At 38.3% G+C, this 21515-nt stretch overlaps 2 protein-coding genes across 2 annotated transcripts; one reads left to right on the top strand and one right to left on the bottom strand.

Moving 5' to 3' along the window:
• Positions 1-224: 224 nt before the first annotated feature.
• On the top strand, positions 225-4878 carry spam1 (sperm adhesion molecule 1). The gene is made up of 3 exons (XM_055022701.1): positions 225-1130; positions 2226-2315; positions 4505-4878. Exons 1-3 carry the CDS (start codon positions 225-227, stop codon positions 4832-4834), a joined length of 1326 nt encoding a protein of 441 aa, XP_054878676.1. The 3' UTR covers positions 4835-4878.
• Positions 4879-10571: 5693 nt separating this feature from the next.
• cpa5 (carboxypeptidase A5) lies at positions 10572-16522 on the bottom strand. The gene is made up of 11 exons (XM_055022709.1): positions 16431-16522; positions 15255-15336; positions 15011-15145; positions 14830-14934; positions 14632-14733; positions 13385-13486; positions 13189-13299; positions 13003-13093; positions 12480-12679; positions 11076-11160; positions 10572-10874 (listed from the first exon to the last, which is right to left on the bottom strand). Exons 1-11 carry the CDS (start codon positions 16520-16522, stop codon positions 10687-10689), a joined length of 1293 nt encoding a protein of 430 aa, XP_054878684.1. The 3' UTR covers positions 10572-10686.
• Between the last annotated feature and the right edge of the window lie 4993 nt (positions 16523-21515).

Here is a 21515-nt window from a genome sequence, read left to right as displayed (position 1 = left end):
GAAATCTGAATTATGCAAACGAATCCTCATACATGGGATTTCCATGAAGGGTGTGGCGCAGAGTGGAATAGTAATCATTCGGGCTAATAGGAGGATGGGAGTTAAGTTACAGCTATAAAACTATGTGTTGAAATCTAATATTATACAGTACAATATAATGCTGAACAATATGTATTGTTGGATATTATATGTATTACCTCTTGTCTTCTCACAGGGCTATAATGATGGCTTTGCCCTTTCTTTCCTGTCTGGGCCTCTGTATGATCATATCAGTCCTTGCATTACCACCCACTGAGCCACCATTGGTTCATGACCATCCCTTTGTGGCCATATGGAATGCCCCCACTGACCAATGCAAACAGCTTGAAATTCCACTGGATACTGCTGCCTTCCAGGCAGTGACTACGCCTTCTGCTGTGCCAGGTCAGTTTCTTACCATCTTTTATGAAGATCGCCTTGGCCTGTATCCTAAAGTCGACATAATCAAGCACAAGATCTACAAAGGTGGCATCCCCCAAAACGGAAACTTGACAGAGCATCTTGCTAAGGCCAAAAGTACAATAGATCACTATATCTCCCAAGATTCCTCTCCTGGGCTGGCTGTGATCGACTGGGAGTCCTGGCGCCCTCTGTGGGACCAAAACTGGGGATCAAAACGTATCTATCAGAAGCTATCTATTACTCATGCTTTGCAGCTGGCTCCCTTTTTGTCAACAAAGAAAATTTCCCAAACAGCCAAGAGCCAGTTTGAGCTAGCTGGGCGACGCTTCATGGAAAAAACTATCAACATTGGCATCGGCAAACGTCCAAGCCGCCGCTGGGGCTTCTATCTTCTTCCTGATTGCTTTAACTATGGATGGAACAAGCCAGGATACACAGGGAGGTGCTCCACTAAAACTAAGAAGCAGAACAACAAGCTGCTGTGGCTGTGGGAACGAAGCACCGCCCTCTTTCCATCCATCTACCTTCATATGACTCTGAGAAACTCACCCCAGGCCGCACTCTATGTCCGTAATCGTGTCCAAGAGGCGCTTAGGGTGGCAGCGCTGCCAAAACACCTCTACACTGCACCTGTCTATGTCTACTCCAGACCCCTGTACCGGGACCAGACCCAAATGTTTCAGACTCAGGTGATTCATTTTTAACATTTCTTCTATATTGTTTACATTCAATCCTGAGTACTAATCCCAGAACTTCTTCTGGGATTAGTACTCGGGTTCTCAGCACCAACACACTAATGACGCAAGAAGTGAAAAGGTCAATAATGTTTTTTTTTTTTTTTTTATCATTTATGACCAGAACATCTCACAGTGTCCTCTGCACTGTTGGTTCAGAGATGTTTAAAAATCTTAAAATAAATTCAGCTTTTTTGTAGCAGCTTAATCTTCGTGAACATTTTATAAAAAAACATTTCATTTGGGAACATTCATTCAGAATGAAAAACTACCAAATGAAGACTGTTGTGTCTACGTAAAACAGGCAACTTCTTCAAATTTAATTAGGTCCACAAAATATTAGAAAACATTCCAAAAAAAACTGTTGCATTCCATTTCGATATTATTATGCTGATATTGTGATGAAGATTTATTAGAAATATATTATGTACCACTACATATTATATTTAGTGCAAAAGCAATTTACTCAAAGAAATAAATTGTTTGTGTGAATTGTATTTGCTATTTTCAGACCAGCAGTGAACCCTCATGTATGCTAAAGCTAAGCTAAAGCTAAAGCTGGGTTCCTGCTTTCCTCACTTTCAAATGATTCAGACTGTTTTTATTTTATTTTTATATTCTCCATACTTTTCTTAGAGCCATCATCAGTGAACTTACAGAAATATTCACTTAGCTAATGCTACCACTTTCTTAGGGTCAATGTTATTTATTAGAGTTGTATTTTTGTGAACTCAATGATCCATTTCCAGCCTGTTTTGTAAGTAATTTTACAGGATTTACATCACATTGCCATTTTTCTTTTGAAGCATAGTCTGATGTTTTAGGCAGAAACCATGCTTTAAATCAGAAAAGTTCTCATGAAATCCATGAGATTATTATGGTAAGTCAGTCATCTTATTTGGTTAACATTCAATACTTTCTTTACATGAGCAGAGGATTTTAGGTCATTTCCAAATAAGTATAATCAATAGTGAATATGAGAGCGTGACAGGAAACTGGAATGTGGTATGAAAATGTATTTGTCACTTATGTGTGTTTTTGCCCTTTCAGACAGATCTTGTTAACACCCTTGGAGAGTCTGCAGCTCTGGGTGCTTCTGGGGTTGTAATCTGGGGAGGTACCAGGGACTACAACAGCAAGGTAACTTTCAGGGCCTGAAGTCATTGACAAACAATCTGTATTGATATAAAATTCACATGCCGGCATACACATTGAATAGCTGATCCTCTCCTCTCTAAAGCAGAGGAGAGGATCTACCACTGAAGGTTTCTAGGTTGATCTGCAGATATGATCACAAAAACTCTGTTGAAATATCTAAACGGGAACATAAATGACCAGGCTTTAGTCAGCAATAACCGGAATGTCTTCAATTCCTCTTTCAGATAGAGCGTAGAGGAAAAAACACTGAGGTATTCTTATCTATGTGAACCAGTCAACCACCAGTTAGTCTTTTGTGGTTTATTGTTTCCTTTAATATAAAGTCAAACAAACATTTTTCTAAAGCTGTATTGGCCCTCTGGTATTTGAATTTTGGGTTTGCATTCATGTTTGTGCATCCTTATTTACATGTTAGTTTATTCTTTTGTGTTTATTTATTCTTATCTTTTATTTGTGCATTTACATTTAGCTTTTTTAGATCAATGTCTTCCTTTATTGTATCTGTTAGTTTCAAGCTTTCCCTTCAGCTTAGCGCCTGTAGTGTTCATTAGTCTCCCTTCTTCTGTTAACTTCAGCCTGCTGGTTTTTGCTCCTGCACTAGGTGTTCCTTTTAACATGCCTGTGTGCCGCCCATGTCATCATCTCCTCCTCCTTTTACTTAGTTGTCTGCTTTCATTGCACTTTGCTGTTTTCCCCGTCGTTTTGCTGCTTCTCTGCCCAAGACTTGACAGTTTTCAGCTTTCATTAATTAAAGAAAACGCATCATCCCAAGTTGCAACAAACTGGCGACCTGTCCAGGGTGTACCCTGCTTCTCCCCTGGAACGTAGCTGGAGATAGGCACCAGCAACTCCCAACCCCACTCGGGACAAACGTGAATAGAAAAAGGATGGGTGGATGGATAGCATCATCCCAAGCTCCTGCCTGGATTTTGATCCTACATTAAGTCTGCAAATCATAACAAGCCTATATTGAGTAGTTTGGTGGCTAGAAAATCTTTTTCCTCAATTTTATGAAATGAGTTATTGTCATATGGAATAAGACTTAAAGATAAACTGCATTTTGGGGCGTGCTGCGCCACCACAGCCTCAGCCCTCGACACAGACGTCGCGGGTTCAACTCCCGGTCCCGGCGATCTTTGCCGCATGTCTTCTCCCCTCTCCTGTCTGCCTACTGTCAAAAATACTAGCCACTAGCAGCACAAAAACTCTTTGACGAAAAAACAAAAGATAAACTGCATTTTATACATAATCCAAATACACAAAGCTCAAATTCAACGCAATTCAAATCAAATTCAAAAGTACTTTGATTCCAATGGAAAATTAAATGTTGTAACTCAATAAATTGGAAATCTACTGAGAGTTATTGCAGATAGTGGGCAGGAAAGATAACTCATAGCAGTCAATATTACAGCAAATCTGAAGAAGCCTCTGACTGAAGAGACAGTTTTCCTAATGCAGTCTCATGAAGAGAATGGTCAGGGTTGTCCATAATATTTTTGATTTGAATATCTAAATCAAGGTTTTAAGAATTGAAGAATCATTCTATGCCATAAATCTAAAGCCTGGGCCCACCGCAGTGCTTCCCTTCCACCAATTCTGCATATTGTCACTAGGCAGTGACAATATGTCACTAGGCAGTGACAATATGTATTTTGTGTAGCTCAGGCTAAAGTTAGCTCCGTTGAGAAGCGAAGGCAAAGTGGGTTCAGTTCCTACAGGTAAGGGATGTTTCACTTTGAAACAGATCAGTCAGTCGCTGACAAACTCAATGGACTGGTTGACAGGTGAAAGATGGTCTCAGATGCCTGTTTTTCTTCCTCTTGAAAACATTAAATGTGCCTTTTTTGAACATTATATCATCTTATAATGTTGAAGGTCAGCAGCAATTAGCAAACACCTAGCAGAACTATCCATCTACTGAACAACTTCTCCATCCAAAGCACCTCAGAACAGTTGCAAGCGGCATAGTGAAGAAACACTGTTGCGATAATTTGCACAATTCCTGAAAATACTAAAAAACAGTGAAAAACTGATGCGAATGGGATGATGTGTTTACAGGTGTGAAAGGAATAAAATATCAATAGGTACAAAATCAAGTTATGAATTGGTTCAGGGATGAGTAGATGTAGATGATTGTGCTCATTGATCCTTCAACTTCCTTCAATTTGTAGGCCTCCTGCCAGTCTCTGTCTGAATACCTGTCCTCCACGCTCAGTCCATATGTTGCCAATGTGACTGCGGCTGCCATGCTGTGCAGTAGGCTGCTGTGTAAGGGAAATGGCCGCTGTGTGAGGAAGAATTACAACAGCGCTCACTACCTTCATCTGAACCCCACCTCCTTCCGCATCCTAAAGGCAAGTGGGAAGTATGTCGCTGTCGGTCTTCCATCTGCCAGCGACCTCAGCGACTGGGTGGAGAACTTCACATGCCAGTGCTATGCTGGGTGGAGCTGCTTTCCTGAGCTGCGGCGTCCAACTCAAGTTCAACTTATAAGGGTTTAAATTGTGAGAGGAGTAAATAAATGGCCCTTGCTGCCTTCTTGTGATTGTGTAGTCATTGCTGTGAGAAAATCATATCATAAACAACGTTTGCTCACAAAATAAAGATACGGGGCAAAACCTTAAATTCCTGATTCCTGCAATGGAATATTTTTTCTTCCTTCACACAGTTGCTGAACCGACAAGAACAAAATAAACTTTGTGTAGTTCAACACATTTGCAATCCATTGAAATGTAACGAGAATGCTTTTTTGTTTGTTCGTTTATTTTTCTAGGAATAATTTATTGTCAATCTCAACAGATTTTAATAGAAAAATTGTTCCAGTCGTAAATAATTCCTTAATCAAATCAATACAACAGATTCTAATTTAATTACACGTGATCAAATGCAGTCTTAAAACAATGACTTGAATTCAGTTAATTATGACAAATGGTTAAAAAATATATCTGTCCCCTCTGATCAAGCATGTGGTGTTAGGGAGAAGATGGTGCAGCCATTAAACAATTTATTGAAGCCTAGATGATAATGTCATGGTAAACTTTTGACAGGTTAATTCACCACATTTTCGATCAATGACAGCATAGATACAGATGTATTTCAAGGCAACATCTAAAGCTTTCTTACTATCCATAACCCAGGAAAATTAAGACTAAGATTTGGAGATATGTCCTGTGGTTTGATCATAACTAAAATTATAGTATTTGGTTATATGAGCCATCAGTGAATCAGGAACACCAAGAACTTAGAAGCACTGCTCCAGGTTTAATATAGCTGTCCCTTATTCATGTAAAAATACAGAAATTAAATTCAAATCGTAATTTAGGTTTTTGCTGCCTCCCTCATGTTATTATTCCTTCCTGATGTCATCACTTGTCTCCTCTGTCACTGACCTCATGCCTGTCTCCTTCACTCCTCGTCTTTGGTGTTATCCACTAAATCATTTTATCAAAAAAGCATTATCTATTACTTATAAAAAATTATAGATATTAATACAGGTTTTAAAAATAATATTTAAAAAATATTGCTTGGGGTGAAGTAGCTGTTCCCTCATTTCCACCTAATATTAGACCAACCTGTTGCCTTCCTGTCTGTCCCGATACATCTTCGCTTCTTTCTCTCCATCCTCACAGCTGAATTACATTCATTTTGCGTTAAGTCGGTTTAAAAATACAGCAGTCAAAATATAATAAAATGAATCTTTAAATTTAAATGATCTCCTTGTTGGATAACAGCTGCTGACTGGATACTGGATCTGATCTGACTTATCAGATACATCACAACACCACTGTATTAATATTGAATGAAGACATTTAAACTCAAGTGTCTCCCTGCCAAGTCCTAGAAGAAGAGTCACCAACATTTTTGACTCTAAGGACTGTAATAGGACTAATTGGTTTGATACCAACATAAACTTGTACAACTCATCTATATTTAAAGTATCAATAATAATGTACATATGTGTGAATAAATTTAAAGCAATTAAAAAGAATTAAAAAAAAAACAGGCCCATATTTTATTATTTAATTTATAAGTGAGCCAAAGAGCCACATCCACCAGCCTCTAGAACAACATGTGGGCTGCAGGTCTGAGGCATTTTGTTAGCATGTTTTCCTTCATTCTTATAGCTTCACAGAAAGTCAGGTCATCCAAACTGGCAACCCACATTATCCATCTGATGCGTCAGTGGGTCCTTTTGACCAGATAAGATCATCTTTTTGTAATATCTTTGTGATAAAAAGTTTTTATCACTTCATATTGCAGGTTTTCTTCAAAAATATGTTGCTGATATTATGCAATTCAAATTTCTTATTTACATTTTCTACATTTAAAAAAATATGTTTAATATTACTACCCCATTCTTTCACGAGTAGGTCAAAAATGACCCGCATTCATTTCCTGTGGAATTTAATGGGAACTTTTATTCTCACCACCTGTGACTGTCAGGAAAACATTTTTTGTGAACTGTGAACCTAACTGTTACCCCTGATTAATAATATTTAACAAGCGAGAGAGTATGTTGAATGATATGCAAAACTTGGTGATCATTGTGTTCAAGGCTCATTCTTTTATCATCTCAATAAATAAAATAAAAAATCATAGCTAATTAAATAAATACATAAATTTATTTAAATTTGGAAATAAACAATGAATATAGTGCCTACTCTGGGTAGGGGGAGGAGTTCAAGTATCTCAAGATCTTGTTCACAAATGAAGTAAAAGTGGAGGGAGATCGACAGGCGGATTGGAGCAGCGTCTGCAGTGAAGTGGAGCCTGTAGACCACTGATCACCTGGAGGGCCCAGCTCCTGGATCTTCACACACCTGCAATTTGTTTGCTTCATCAGCATTGAGTATAAGAGGAGTAGTCTGCCAGCACTGGTAGGTTGAGTGTTAACCTATCCTGGTACTCTGAGCCCCTCTGAGCTTTGACTCTGTGATCTACAAGCAAATCTCCAGTCGATATCTACCTATTGTTCTGTTCCTATGTAACTTTCCGTGGTGCCTTGGACCTTTCTCATTGTGCAGTCTGAGCTACTCGGCTTCTGGATCTCCCTTCATGGATATTACCCATTGTGTTGCCTGAGAACCCCACCTTAAGTAAACTCTCTCTGAAAAGATCTTCTGGCTTTCTCATCCACCTGACTGCTCCTCTTCACTCCGCTGTCAATGTGTCCACATGTCCGCCCTCCAACGCAAGTCTAAAGCATCTGTCAGCTCACACTCCTCCTCCAGAATCAACCAATGACAGAGACCACAGTGTGCCCCCACTGGTGGATTCTTCTCACCCAAACAAATAAGCTGCCCAGTCTCCTCATCTAATTTCCACTGCTCTATACTTGTTCTCAACTCTGCTCTCATCTTCCCCTATAGACCAGACAAACTCGGTTTGCCAGTCAGTAGTCAAGAACCACACATTCAATCATTTTTGTCATTTGTGCAATAAATTTATGGGTCAGGTTTCAAGCCTCTAACATGACAAGTTCTGGTGGTTTGAAACTAGAATCAAGTCTAAATCTTGTGCTTCATGAGAGCTGCAGCTGAGAAAAAGCTTTATCTTAGGGAAAGAAGTGAAAAATGCAGAATCTGTAGATTAACCACTCAGCATTCAATGTCAACCTTATTTGATGAGTAACAGTTCAGAAGTGCTGGGAAAAAAACAATTGTAGTGGTTTGAATCTAGAACCAAGTCTAAATCAATAATGTCTTATTGGGCAGCAGTGGACACACCAGACCAGTCCTGAGGTCTTCTAATGACTTCTAAAGGTAAATGCGTTGTTTCCTGTGATGCTGTGAAGGCTCACCCCTCAAACCTGAGTGAAGTTGCCCCTCCCCCCCACAAACACACACACACACACCTTCTTGAAATCAGACAAAATGGGTGTCAATTGACGTTTGTGCTGCAAAAATTTTCATTTGTGGTGCTTTCCAAATTGTTTCCTGGCTTTGAAGACATTAATGAAAGGTCAAAGTCAAAAGGTCAACCAGCCCCCTCACTTTTATGAAATCAGCCAAAATTGGCATCAAACGTTTGCACATACCAGACATTCATTTTGTCTGATTTCAAGAAGGTGGAGGGGCCAACTTCACTCAGGTACCCCACCCACGTGTCCTTGGCGAATGCCATGACCAACTGTGTGAAAATGGTCCTGCCCAAAGCCGGCCTTTTATGGCAAAGCATGCGGGGTCATGTGTGCTCACCTTGACCTTGCACTGTGTCAGAGGAGTGTCACCGGCTGCTCCCGTTCCCAGGCCTCATTTCATATACTTACATGTTTTTTTCTTTTTTGAAGTATTTCTTCAGCTTTCACAAAACAAATAACAGCATTGTAGTGAATAACAACAAATATGTTCTACTTTCTGTGAGCTGAAGTAAAAATATTTTCTTCCCTTCATTCTCTCTAGGAATTTCTCAAATCATTTCCTGAAATCAAAAAGGTATTTTTTCTGGTTTACTAAGCAATGAGAAGTTCTATTAACTTTTAGTTTTATCTTATTTTTAATCTATTATTTGCATTCAAGTTGTGATTCCAGTGAAATATTTATTTCACAATCTCATTGTTGTATTTCCACATAATTTGGATCTGTATGTGGAGGACTGATGAATAATGTAGAGATTCTTGTTTCTCAAGTAACTGTCAAAATGTATGTACTGCAAGAATATAGCAGTTATAAAAATCATGACACTTCACATATCTTACATTCAAAATATTTACTAACATAATTCATAAATAATCTTTTATTAATCCCATTGATAGCTGTAATGTTATAACAAAACATAACAGGAAAATTAACTGCTCAATGGCAAATTCCAATAATTCCAAAGTCTACCACTTTTTATCCAGTAGTGTTTCCTTTTAGGCCAGAGGCAGTTCCACAGCAAGTCAAAAGGAAAAGGTTTAAAATTTGAGTCCCACATTAAATCTCTGAAGTTTTAGCACTCTATTAACAATCGTAAATTATTATTGTTTAATTTCAAAGGCTATTTAGGATCTGTCCCCTCAGGAAGCACTTTTGAAATATGTTGCTCAGTATGAACCTAATGCAGGTAACAACATGCTGAGGACGGAGAACAACAGAAATGCGTGTGGACATTTGGCTTGCATGAGGATCGTGAAGGAAAATCCCACACATGTCCGCCAGGTGCGACCCTGGTGAGGTGTGTGTGCAAGAGTCGGTTTGACAGCAGAAGAGGAAGCTCTGCACAGATCTCACCCAGATGGCCTTGGAAAAAGTGCAGGTCAAGTGTAGGTCGCATTCGCAACCAGTTCTTGTTTTTCTTACTATGTATGTTGGAATGTGTTTATCTCTGAGTTGCAGCCTGTGTGTTACCCTTCCTCCTATAGAGGCTGTGACTCTCATGTAACCAGGGAAACCTAAAGAAATAAAAGGAGTTGAGAGCCAGGGCGTGCTCAGAGTGTGTTGGAGATTGTAACTGAGTACGTCTCTGGGGCACTCTCCTCGCGAGTAAACTTTAACTGATGTGTTGTGTCTTTCTTTCCAGGTAGTGTTTTACTAATGTTAGGGGTTTAACCTGACAACCACTCAAAGTGCATTACACTAGAGTCCCATCCACCCATTTATTCACCAATGCACAGATTGTTAGGCAATTTGGGGTTAAGTGCCTTGCCCAGGGGCACATTGACACATGACAGGAAGAAGCTGGAACTGAACCTACAACCTTCCAATCACAAGACAACTGCTCCACCCACAGAGCCAGTCACCAGTAACTTTCAACTGACAATTTACCAAAATTGGTACTTTAGAATTTATTTTTTTCCAGGAAAACCTCATTTAAGAAAAGCTAAGTAAATAATGCTAAGAGAAAAATGCTAATGCACTTAGCTAAAATGGGTTATGTTATTAGCGCATTTGTGGATAAGCGCAAGTGTTATTACTCATGTTATTTAACTTAAACACACTGTAACAACATAGTTTTGCCTATGAAATGTCACTTCAGTCAATAAGGATCGCAAATTTTAAAATAATCACCCAGTGCCATTCTCTTTCAAAAACATATTTCTGTTTAAGGTCATCTGTTTCCAAAACTGTATTTGTTCAGAAATTTCTTAATTGCATTTTGTCAAAATTGTCCTAAAGATCCAGGAAACATGTTAATAAAACAAGAACATGCCATCGTCTACTAATGATCACGTTTTGTGAAAACAAACTGTTTGAATTTGGTATGAAACTGAAAAACCTTCAAAGCTCTTTAAAGTGCATTGGAAACAAACAGCATTGGTTTACAATGTTGTGCTTTTTTATTGATATATTATTTTTATAGTGTTAATATTTTGTTTTCATCTCAAAGATTACACTGAAAAAGAGACAGTAGTTGGAATTCTGTCCTGTCCACATTAATATGGGTTCTTGTAGGTATGATCCATGAGGGCCATCAGAGCCAGCCAGGTCTCCTCAGCCGTGGGGATGATCTGCTTGGCAGGCAGCAGGAATCCGTAGGAACCTGTGTCCCTCAGCTCAAAGGTAAAAGAGTATTTGATGCCCTGTTCATACGTCCAATCAACCGTAGAGCCGCTGGCTTGGTCTGGGATTTAGACAAAAATGTTAAGTCAGGTAGAGCCATTGAACTTAAAGGAGCAACTTCTTAAATCCATGAACATGGACATTGATGTGGCGTATTTTTTTTTTATTTGCTCAGCTTTTACAATATGCATGTCTTCATTAAACATGTACATCTTTACATAAATAGTAGTCCGTATCTGTTGGTTGTGATGCTAAAACTTACAAATGACGTTGATGATGCTGCCGTATCTGTAGCGAGTGCCATGCAGGGAAGCCAGGTCGGTGATTGCTTTCTGTGCCAGAGCATGCTGCAAAGACACGTTATTAATAGTTCTGTTTACTTTTCACAGATTATCATTGATGACTTACGCAATATGTTGAAAATACCATGGTGAAAAGTCTTTATTGATTTTTTTCATTCAATTTTACAAAACCATTGTTGACAAACACATTTGCAGTTGTACTGTTAGTATTTTGTGCAGTCTCTGTTTCCTAAATCAACAGCTCTTTTATAAGGCTTGAACATACATAGAGAGGGTTTTGTGATGATTCCTTTTTGTGCTGCTTGTTGACTTAACCTTTTGAATTAATATTATGCTAAAAGTCATGGTGCCAACATATTTTCAGTTTATTGATTGATTTAAAAACATAAAAGGTTTCCCAAAATCTCCTGGTACATTAAAGTTCAAAATGCAATGTCAAAGTTTCCAGTGGGACTGAAACCAAGACAGACTCACAGCTTTACAGTTCTTCTACCAATTGGTGGATGTTGAATTGATAAATGTATCTTTAGTTCTCTCCAGACACAACTGAGGTCTTTGTTGCAAAAAACCTCAGTCTTGACTGCTTTACTTCTTTTGTTTGTTAATTTTTAAAAGAACCAGGCTGGGGTAGCTTGTTTCATCTGGGAAATAACAACAGGAAGGAATAATAAAGTTTGATTTGCAGCATTTGTAAAAAGAGAGGCAAAGTATTTGTTGTCCCATACAATGTTATCTTATGCTTTACCAAGTTACTGCACTCTTTCCCTAGTGCTTGTTCTCCTTCTCCCGAAGTAAAACTGTTATGTGCGAATCTGTGCAGCTGCTACGTAGTTCCCTTCATTTATAGTAAAGAGTCAAACATCCTGGATGTAGCAGTTGTTGGGTGTTTATTAGTAAATGAACTGAACTAATTTTAAAAAAGGATGAATTTTTACCTACTAAATGAATTAAATGTATTTGATGCGTATTGATGCCTTTGACGATGACACACAATATGTAATGTTTGTTACTAGTTTTTTAATTGGAGACTGTATGTTGTGTGTATGACTTTTATTCTTGTGTTCATATCCTGTAAAGCACTTAATTGTGCTATACAAATAAACTTGAATTATTGATTAAAGAGATTAAAGTTTAATGAAAGTTTAGGATATTGTGAGATTATGCCACTAAAATACAAGATGAATTTTCAGACATCTTTTCCAAGTATGTCGGTATATGTAGAGGTACTCTAGAATTCCTATATGTTTAGTTCCATGGAGAGTTTTCATTTGGGTCAAGTTTCAGAGTCCAAACAGAACTGTATGGTCATTTACTGTGGTACAGTGTGGAAAATGATAAAACTGACACAGAGGATTTTTTTGTACCAGCTCAGCCTGGTCCTTCACTGGAGTTGTGGTGTAGCCGTAGGGATACAGGAGCATCTGAGAGTATGAATGGATGGAGATGAAGGCCTTGATGTTGCCATGGGACTTCACAAAGTCCACGATGGACTTAACCTCAGACTCAGAGTTAGCACTGGGTCCATGGTACGTCTCTGAGCAGGGGTTGCTGCTGGCTCCAGGTACTAGGAGGTACACGACAAACACAGATACCTTAAGGCATTAAATTGCTTACACGTGGCTGATTCTTCACTTGTGACGACAACCAACTGAACAGGTGTAACTAATAAAGTTGTCCGTGAGCCAATACAAAAAGTGTTTTTGGGTACCCCCTGGTGGTCGCATTGACAAATAACCTGTGACAACAATTGGCCATTTCAGTTCTAAAGATGAAAACTAAATCTGTCTCCTTATTTCAGTGGGGAGCAAACAGATCACCCAGCATGCATCTGCTTCGCACTGCACATGTTCATTGCTGAAAAAAATAGATAGAAAAGAAAGACATTACGTCCAAATCCAGCGTCCCAGTTCCTGTTGGGATCAACTCCATAGCAGGAATATCCAGGATTGGGCTTTCTTGTTTTTCGCCACATACGGTTCTAAAAACATATGGACGGTTAGAGTTTTGGGATTTTTGATATCCATAACTAAGGTTTCTCTCAAAATGTATTGGTAAATAAATTGACTGGTTTACAGAGGTGTGGGTGAAGTAGTAGCCATCAGGGTTGGTTGCAATCTCCAGGAAGATGTCCATGTTGTTCAGGATGGCGGTGAGGGGGGTGTCTTTTCCATAATCTGCCACAATCTAGTGGCAAAAGCCAGGGAGACACTGTCGATGAAAACACTGACATTTAGGTGTTCAGGTAACCATAGAGACAAGAATGAAGCACCTTCTTGGCGAACCACAGCCCACTGGCTTGAGTGACCCACTCCCGGGAGTGGATTCCAGTGTCGATCCAGATGGCAGGACGATTGCTTCCACCAGTGCTGAACTAAAGAGTCAGACATGGAAAGAGAGGGAGAGTAGCAGTCATGGAAGAGTATTTGTTTTGAAACTTTAGAAAATGAACATTACAGTTCCTGGAAAACTAAAACTTAAACTAAATTAGGTTGTAGAGGATGTGTCTGTAAACATCAGTTTTCAAGCCTTATGACAGAATCTCAAATAGACTTGGATCTGGACTTAGATCTTTCATCTTTCCACTCTGAAGACCAGATATTTGAGGTGTTCGACCAATAGTTGTCCTGTAGACAGATGCCCTGCATCTCCTGGTCGAATGAGGTGGCTGACGATATCAATCCAAAAATTGGAAGTGTGGCCACCAGACACTGAATGGCTTTGTTCACTTCCACAGATGCCATTAATGTGGAAGTGAACAGCAATGGCACTTCCACAGCAATGGAAGTGCCATTGCTGTGTTTAGTTTTTGTGTCACATAGCTGCTAAAGTTCCTGCCAATGATGCAGTGCCATGTCGGATTGTATCTCTTGTCAAACTTCTTTTCAACATTGGCAGTGATATCCTTCTCTATGTTATACTTCTCCGTTGCCTGCTAAAACTACATGCAGACTACAGGTCACAGGAATTCAAAGACCTGCAGCAGAGATTTTAGCAGTGTTGCCTTGCACCAGGACTTTGCATGATGTTTCTACTTTTTTTTTTGTGCATGCTTAAGTTTGGACTGTCTCCAACAGTCCAAATTGATGCTTGTCAGATAAATTAATATCACTTGCTCTTAGATTTGAGAGTCAACATTAATAGTCTTTTTATATGTGTGTATCTGTTATCCTAGGATAAAGAGGCAACATTTCTAGGATTGGGTTTTGCATATTGAATGCTGGAGAAAGGTGCCAGCTACTCTAGTTGGTGCAATCATTGCATGAATGTCTGGATGTACTATTTTAAATTTCAAAATTAACTGTTGCTTTTAGTTAGCCTATCACACAAAATCCCAATGAAATTCTTTGAAGTTTTAGGGGTAATTTGGCATTGTGTGAAACAGTTCAAGGAGTAAATATAGTTTTACAAGACATTCTGTCAGCTACTTTAGTTCAACCCCTTTTACTTCACATTATGGCAACCTTTCATAAGAAGATGTTAAACATTCCAAGGAAAATCCTCTGGATGATTCTTTACCTTGAGCACATTAAGAGGACGGCCCTCGTAGCTCTGACCGATCACTATCTTGCTGACCAAGTTGGGGTTCTCAGCAACTAGCATGTCCTGGAAACTGTAGATCTGAAGGAATTGAAAAATATCCATGTATCAGGTCAAAACACTCAGTATTGCCTTATCTACATGATGATCATCTTAGTGCAAAATGTGCACACAAACCTCACTAAGTGTGTGATAGTTGGCATAGTCGAAGCTGTCAGTGTTCCTTGGTTGAGCGACGCGAGCAGCAGACTCCATCTGTTCCCTCTCCATATCCAAGATGGCCTAAGAGAGCAAATACAAGTGGTGTTTACATTATATTTAAAAAGTGATTCCAGTGGGGAACATCAAGGTCTGGTACCTGGACATCTTCAATCATGGTAGAGTACTCGAGGTCAAGGTTGTCCAGGTAACTCTTGAAAGACTCCAGGGTGTGAGGAGGAACTCTAATGTCTACAGGATGGGACACACCAGTCGCCCCCATCCAGACGTCCAGCTGAAATGAAACATTAAAAGAAATACAAATACAGTTTGAAGACACACAAAATATATGGATACTCTTTACCAATATAATGTCTAGCTAATGTCAGTAGGATATCAATAACCTCGAATTCCATCATCTCCTCCAGGTTCTTAACAAGAGACAGCTGGAGCTCATTCTTTGGGTTGATGCGAAGCACCTGGTGTCTACAGATGAGAGCAGAAAACCAGAAATATTACTAAAACATAATCATGAAGCTCATACTCTGTCTGGAGTGATGGCGTATGTCTGAAATAGAAAGTCTTCACACATCACCTATAATTGGGCCTCCACTATTACAAGAAAATGGAAGATCTGGATGCCTTTGATTTATTTTGACTTGTGAGGGTTTTTATTTGTTCCTGCAAGGATAAGCATTCTAAAACTTTCAAAAGGATCATACTCAACTTGTGATCTAGAAGAAGGCATGTGAAATGTCAGGGACAGCTGTGTTTTTGTATGTGCAGTGATTACATTCCTTTCAAACTGCATAGAATCCTGTATGGAAGAGGAAATTCTAGGTATGGAGAGAAAATGCATAAATGAGCAAAGTCCTGTCTTGTAAATAAAAAGTTTATATTAAAAATTTTTTAATAAGGTCAACCAATCTTCTCTTTTTCTAGCCCAAAAAGTATTAATTGAAAATGGGATATTTTAACTCCTGTTCAAATTTTGTTGAAACAAAAACTTTGAAATTCAGCTTTGTTAGGTCTTTTGATCAACTCCAACTAGTGTCCTCAGTCAATCCAAATACGAATATATTGTCTAAATTTAACATGTAACCTATGAAATAACCTATGAAATATTTCTAAGTTTCCCAGGTTTCTGAATGAGGAAAAAAAGGTTAACAACCATCAATCAACCAACCAGTAGTTCCAGGTGAGAAATTTCACATGCGCTATAATCTTCACCTACTGTAAGTAAATGTGACAAGAAATCACACGTATTAACAACAATTTGGACGTCATAATCTACCATACAGGACCAAACAGGAATCAGAATTAACATGAATGGAAATAGTTCATCCACAAATATTTCAGAACATACAGTGAAATAAAATTTAAGCGCCTTTAGGACTTCTGTCTCAAATACCTCTACTGTATCACTATCATTATCATTATTTACCGTTATGTAAGCTGCATGTCCTTTACAGCTGATAATGTCTTATTGGGCAGCAATGGACACACCAGACCAGTCCGGCGGTCTTCTAATGACTTCTAAAGGTAAATGCATTGTTCTCTGTGATGCTGTGAAGACTCACCCCTCAAACGTTTCCTTGGTGAGAACAGCAACAAACAGAGCAGCGAATGCGATCAGCCCCCTCATCATGACCAACTGTGTGAAAATGGTCATGGCCAAAACCGGCCTTTTATGGCAAAGCGTGCGGGGTCATGTGTGCTCACCTTGACCTTGCACTGTGTCAGAGGAGTGTCACCGGCTGCTCCCGTTCCCACGCCTCCTTTCACATACTTACAGGTTTTTTTTTGTTGTTGTTGTTATAGAAGTATTTCTTCAGTTTTCACAAAAGAAATGATATTTTCTGCTCTCCGGCAGCTAAAGTAGCAAAAGTGTTTCCTTCCTTCATTCTTTTTAACAGCTTCTCAAGTCATTTCCAGAAATCAAAAAGGTCTTTGAACTTTTAGTTTCTTTATCTTTTCACTCTTTTATTTGCCTTCTGTCTGATATTCAAGTGAAATATTTAGTGTGACCTTGTCATTGTTTCAAATTCTTAAATGTCCGCATAACTTCGATTAGCAAAGGACCAACAGAATGATCCAATGGACCTTTGTATGCCACTAGTTGCCACATAGTGTTGCTCAGTATTAAACCACTGCTGTACACAGTCTGCCTCAGCTTCCTCTTTTTCAATTTAGTAACGCAGCATGAAATTCTTGTAAAATATTTTACACAGTTTGAGTTAGCAGAAATGCAAACTCAGTAAGAACCAATTAACTGTTTTTAAGTGCATAACTCGCCACTTGATTATGAACATTAAAAGCTATGCAGATGATGAATGTTTGTTAAAGTTTATTAGAGTAACTAGCGATAATTCAAAAACATGGATCATTAATTAATTCTACTGATATGGCTTCCAGTAGATTGTATCAATTTCAAGAGAATGTCAAGATTTAAGTATTGTAAAAATATCACTATCTTCACATCTAAAGTGAATTTTTTTATATTGCACATATTTACTAATATAATCCACAATTAACCTATTACTGGTTATGCAGATGATTCTAATGATTAATTTCAGGACATAACACAAAATTTCACAAATTAATGGTTAATTCCAAAAATAATTTGGCATTATTTTAGGTAAAGACAAAACAGGACATTTATATACACTAAATAAAAAGACACAAACATATTTTTCCTCACTCTCTGAACTTAAATCTGAATTTCCTTTTCTTGTTTTGACTTAATTGGAATTACCAAAATCATTTCCATTTGTTAAATGCTAAATTTAAAATACTTTTATCACAAGTCCAGATTTCTATAGAATGTCTTCACTCTGCTTTCTGGCATTTACCTAACACAATATATGGTTTCAACTGTAAATGAATTGTAAATTTTATCAAATCAGTCATATCTCTAAATTTTAGACCCAGCCTGACATGAAAATGTTTTCATGAGAAAAAAGCAAAATTGAAAAGGTAGATAGCCTTTGTGCTCCAGTGTGTTTTGACCGCAGAAAACAACCTGAATCAAGAATCAACCTGAAAACAATGTCAAAGGTTTATCTTTTTACATACAGAGATAAGATTAAGCTCTGATGAAATTATAAAAATTCAATTATTTAGAAAAATGTTTGTATGAACAGCTAATACTTCACCTGACTCATAAACTGGTGGATCAGCCTCATTCCAGTCAGACTTTGTTCTTGTTGCTGGTCCGGTGTCTCTTGGTCTGATTCCTCACTCAGCGCTCACAACCACACCACAGGGGATTTCAAGTTCTATTCACAACAATAAACTAAAAAACTTTTTTACTTTTTCAAGTGCTAGGTTTTTGTTTTGAACCACAGGCAGTTTCAAAACGAGTTATACAGATTATACTGGCTGGAGGTGGTGTACTCCTTTAAAGTGTCAGGATGGAATGTTAGTCCTGAGGGAGGAAATATTTGAATTTTCAACACCACTTTAAAGCTCTGTTTGAAGTTTTAGCTATTAAATGGAAATGGAATAACTAGTCATGAATTATTATTGGTTGATTTCAAATAATTACTAAATATGTTGATCAGCGTAAACCTAGTGCAGGTAACAACATGCTGGTGATAGAGCATATCAGAAATGCAAGTGGACATTTGACCTGAATGAGGATCACAAAAAATCCCACAAATTTTATTTAGGTGAATCCTGCAACTTGTAAGCCAGGCCCCTTTGGTTCTGGAAACCCTTCTGTACAATCTGAAAGCACACATAGTCCTAGATCTTGGTGGACTGACATGTAGACGATGATTTGCCATACAAAGTTTATTGCTGACATGTTTTCACAGATATCTTAATAAATAACTCATCAAAAAGCATAAAGGTTATAGATATTGCATGTCTTAACAGCAGAAGTTCAGCCTGCTGAACTTAAGATGTCTTTATTCACAGAGACGTCTGTATTTATAAACAAATAAAATGACTACATATCTTTCAGAATCCTTGACATCTTTTCCACTGCAATCTGTCTTAGGTTTCTTCTTGCCTGTTTTTTTTAATTTTGCATTGGGTTTTATTCCCACATTTTTTCCCCCGAAACTAAGTCAGCCAAGCTGATTAGGTACAATATGTAAATAGTGTGATGGGGGGAAAAAGCAGCTGCAGGATTCACATAGCAGAGAAGCAGAAGGTGTTCTTGGTCCTCGTCTTTGTGCACAGATGAAGACAAGAGAAAAGTTTCACCTAATCGACCGAGACAATCCTGAAGGCATTGACTTTGTGCTTACATTCTGTTTATGTCTGAAGCTGCAGCACAAATAGCTTAGTTTTTTTTCCTCCTAAACAAAATGGAAGCCAGAGGCATAAGATTTCTCTTAATCAATACCTTCAGCTTCGCAAAATGTCAAAAACAGGAAGTCCTCATGACCTGCAGTCAAAGCTGATCAGACAGATTTAATTTTAAACTTTGCAACATTACAAGTGGCTAACTGGTAACTGCTGGCTGAACAATACAGGATTCCAGAGAGTCATAAAAATAATTTGGATGTATGAAAATGACTAGTTACTCTGAGCTACATTTTTAATCCAGTGGTGATGCAGAACCTGGGACTAGATGTGTGTATACTGAGCACACTGAAGAAAACACAGGCATTGTGGATATTTAAGCTTGTTTCTGAAGGGAGATGACTGGAGAGAGGAAAATCCGAGGAGTTCAAGTTCAACTTTATTCATCATTAGCAGAGTATAAACATGTTTCTTTGTACAATGACAAACATGCTTTCAATGTGCAAGAAAGTCTCTTTCAAAAGGTAAAAAAGTAATAGATATAAAATAAATAACCTTGTAAATGTGACAAAAATATTATCTACAAGCAACATTAACATCATAAAATAAATATACATTTTATGCAATAAATAGTTAGAATAAAATATAGACTCTATGACTGAACACTGAACCAGACAACAATTAGCTCCATGTGTTCATTCAAAAATCAAAAAATGTTTCAGGGTTAGGTGGAATACATTTTTAAAAAGCTGCCAGTGGAAAAAGCGGAACAATAGCAGAATCCAAAAAAATAGATAATAGAAAAATAGAAGGCTGGACTGCTGGGAAAGGAAGCATGTTTTCAGACAACCTGCAGAACCATTAAAGCCTTTTCCCTGGTTGTCATCAGAAAACTTAGAAAAAGAAGATAAACAGAGGATCCAGGAAGTTTAGAAATATCCCACAGATATTTCATCATTGTTCCTGAACCTGTGCTGCACACTCACATATTATCTACTCATATCTCCAAGTGCCAAATGGCAGAAACACTTTCATGCTTCTACACACTGAATCACTTTATCTGCGTCTTATTTGGGCGACTCCAATATTTACAAAACTTTGCCCACCTGGTACCATGGCAACAGTCCAAGGCTTCCTTCAGATCAGTTACATAATTCTTCTTCTAATGTAGAGTCTGTGTGACTGTCTTCAACTTCACACCAGACTGAGAGCGTGTCACGCTCCCTGCCCTCTGGAATGCTCTTCCTGTCTACAGCTGCAGCACACTGTCCCTGGATACATCATGCACATCCCAAGCAATGCGTGTCTGCCGAAACATCTAATCTAATGCGGTTTTCTCTGCCTGTGGCAAGTTTCTCCTCTCGTCTTTCTGGATAACACCCAACAATTAACATGATCTTTTATATCTCAGATGACATAGAGTGAGCTTACTGAAGAAGGCTGCTGATAAAGCTAGCATGTCTCCTTGCTTGCAGATACCTTTCAACAATGACTGTGCACCTTTCTCTCTTCCCCAAACTCACCAATAGTTGACCCATATTGATGGGCTTACATTGTCTGAATGTTGGATTGCTATACCTCCTATAAAGTTACTATTAGCCTTTTGGTTACTTCTCTGACAAATGTTATGTTAGTAGGTTTGCCATATCAGATGATGAACTGAACAATGCACTGTGAGTCATTGAAATCCTAGAAACTATTATATGACCTATCTATACTTCAAATGTATGTACAACTTTACCTCAAACCTGCTTAGTTCTTGGTGTTTGGGATTCTGTTAATTCCCTTATGCTTTCCAACAAATCTTCAAAATGTTCACAGACCAGTTGCATTTATACTCAGATGAAATAACTCACAGATTGACTCTCTTTCATAATTGGGTGACTTCTGAAGGCTCTGGAATTGTTTTCATTATAAAGTGTATCTTCTTTGTCACTGAAAGGAGTTCCATAACAGATGACACCATGTAAACCTTTCAAAGTGACAGTGTCATTTCCTCTGACAGAGACAGAGGCGGTACTGACAGGAAGCTGCTAACCACCATGGTTTCCTGTCACTGAGACATAAGACAACCCAGCAGCTGTTCCCCAGAATGTTTCTATCATAGACTGCGAGTTGTAACAACAACCGCAAACACCAACATCACCAAACACACCAGCTATGGAGTATGGTTTTTGGAATATTTGATTGTGCGCTTTGAAACTAGAATTTTTTTGTTGTTTTTATTTTAATCGGCAACAATTGCAAATTACCTGGAAGCATGCCAACAAATGCATTGGTATTATTTTAAAACGTCAGATTTTGTAAATAAACTTATATCCATCAGCAGGTTGAGTATGTCATAGGACAACCATTTCCCTTTGTTATGCTGTGACCACGCCCCTCTGGGGCTGTCTTTGTACCTGATAGGT

The sequence above is a fragment of the Poeciliopsis prolifica genome, unplaced genomic scaffold (genome assembly GCF_027474105.1).
Source record: "Poeciliopsis prolifica strain line A6 unplaced genomic scaffold, Auburn_PproV2 SCAFFOLD089, whole genome shotgun sequence".
In the NCBI taxonomy this organism is placed as follows: domain Eukaryota; kingdom Metazoa; phylum Chordata; class Actinopteri; order Cyprinodontiformes; family Poeciliidae; genus Poeciliopsis; species Poeciliopsis prolifica.
Note: the sequence above shows the minus strand (reverse complement) of the source record. Positions and strands in the feature narration are given on the sequence as shown.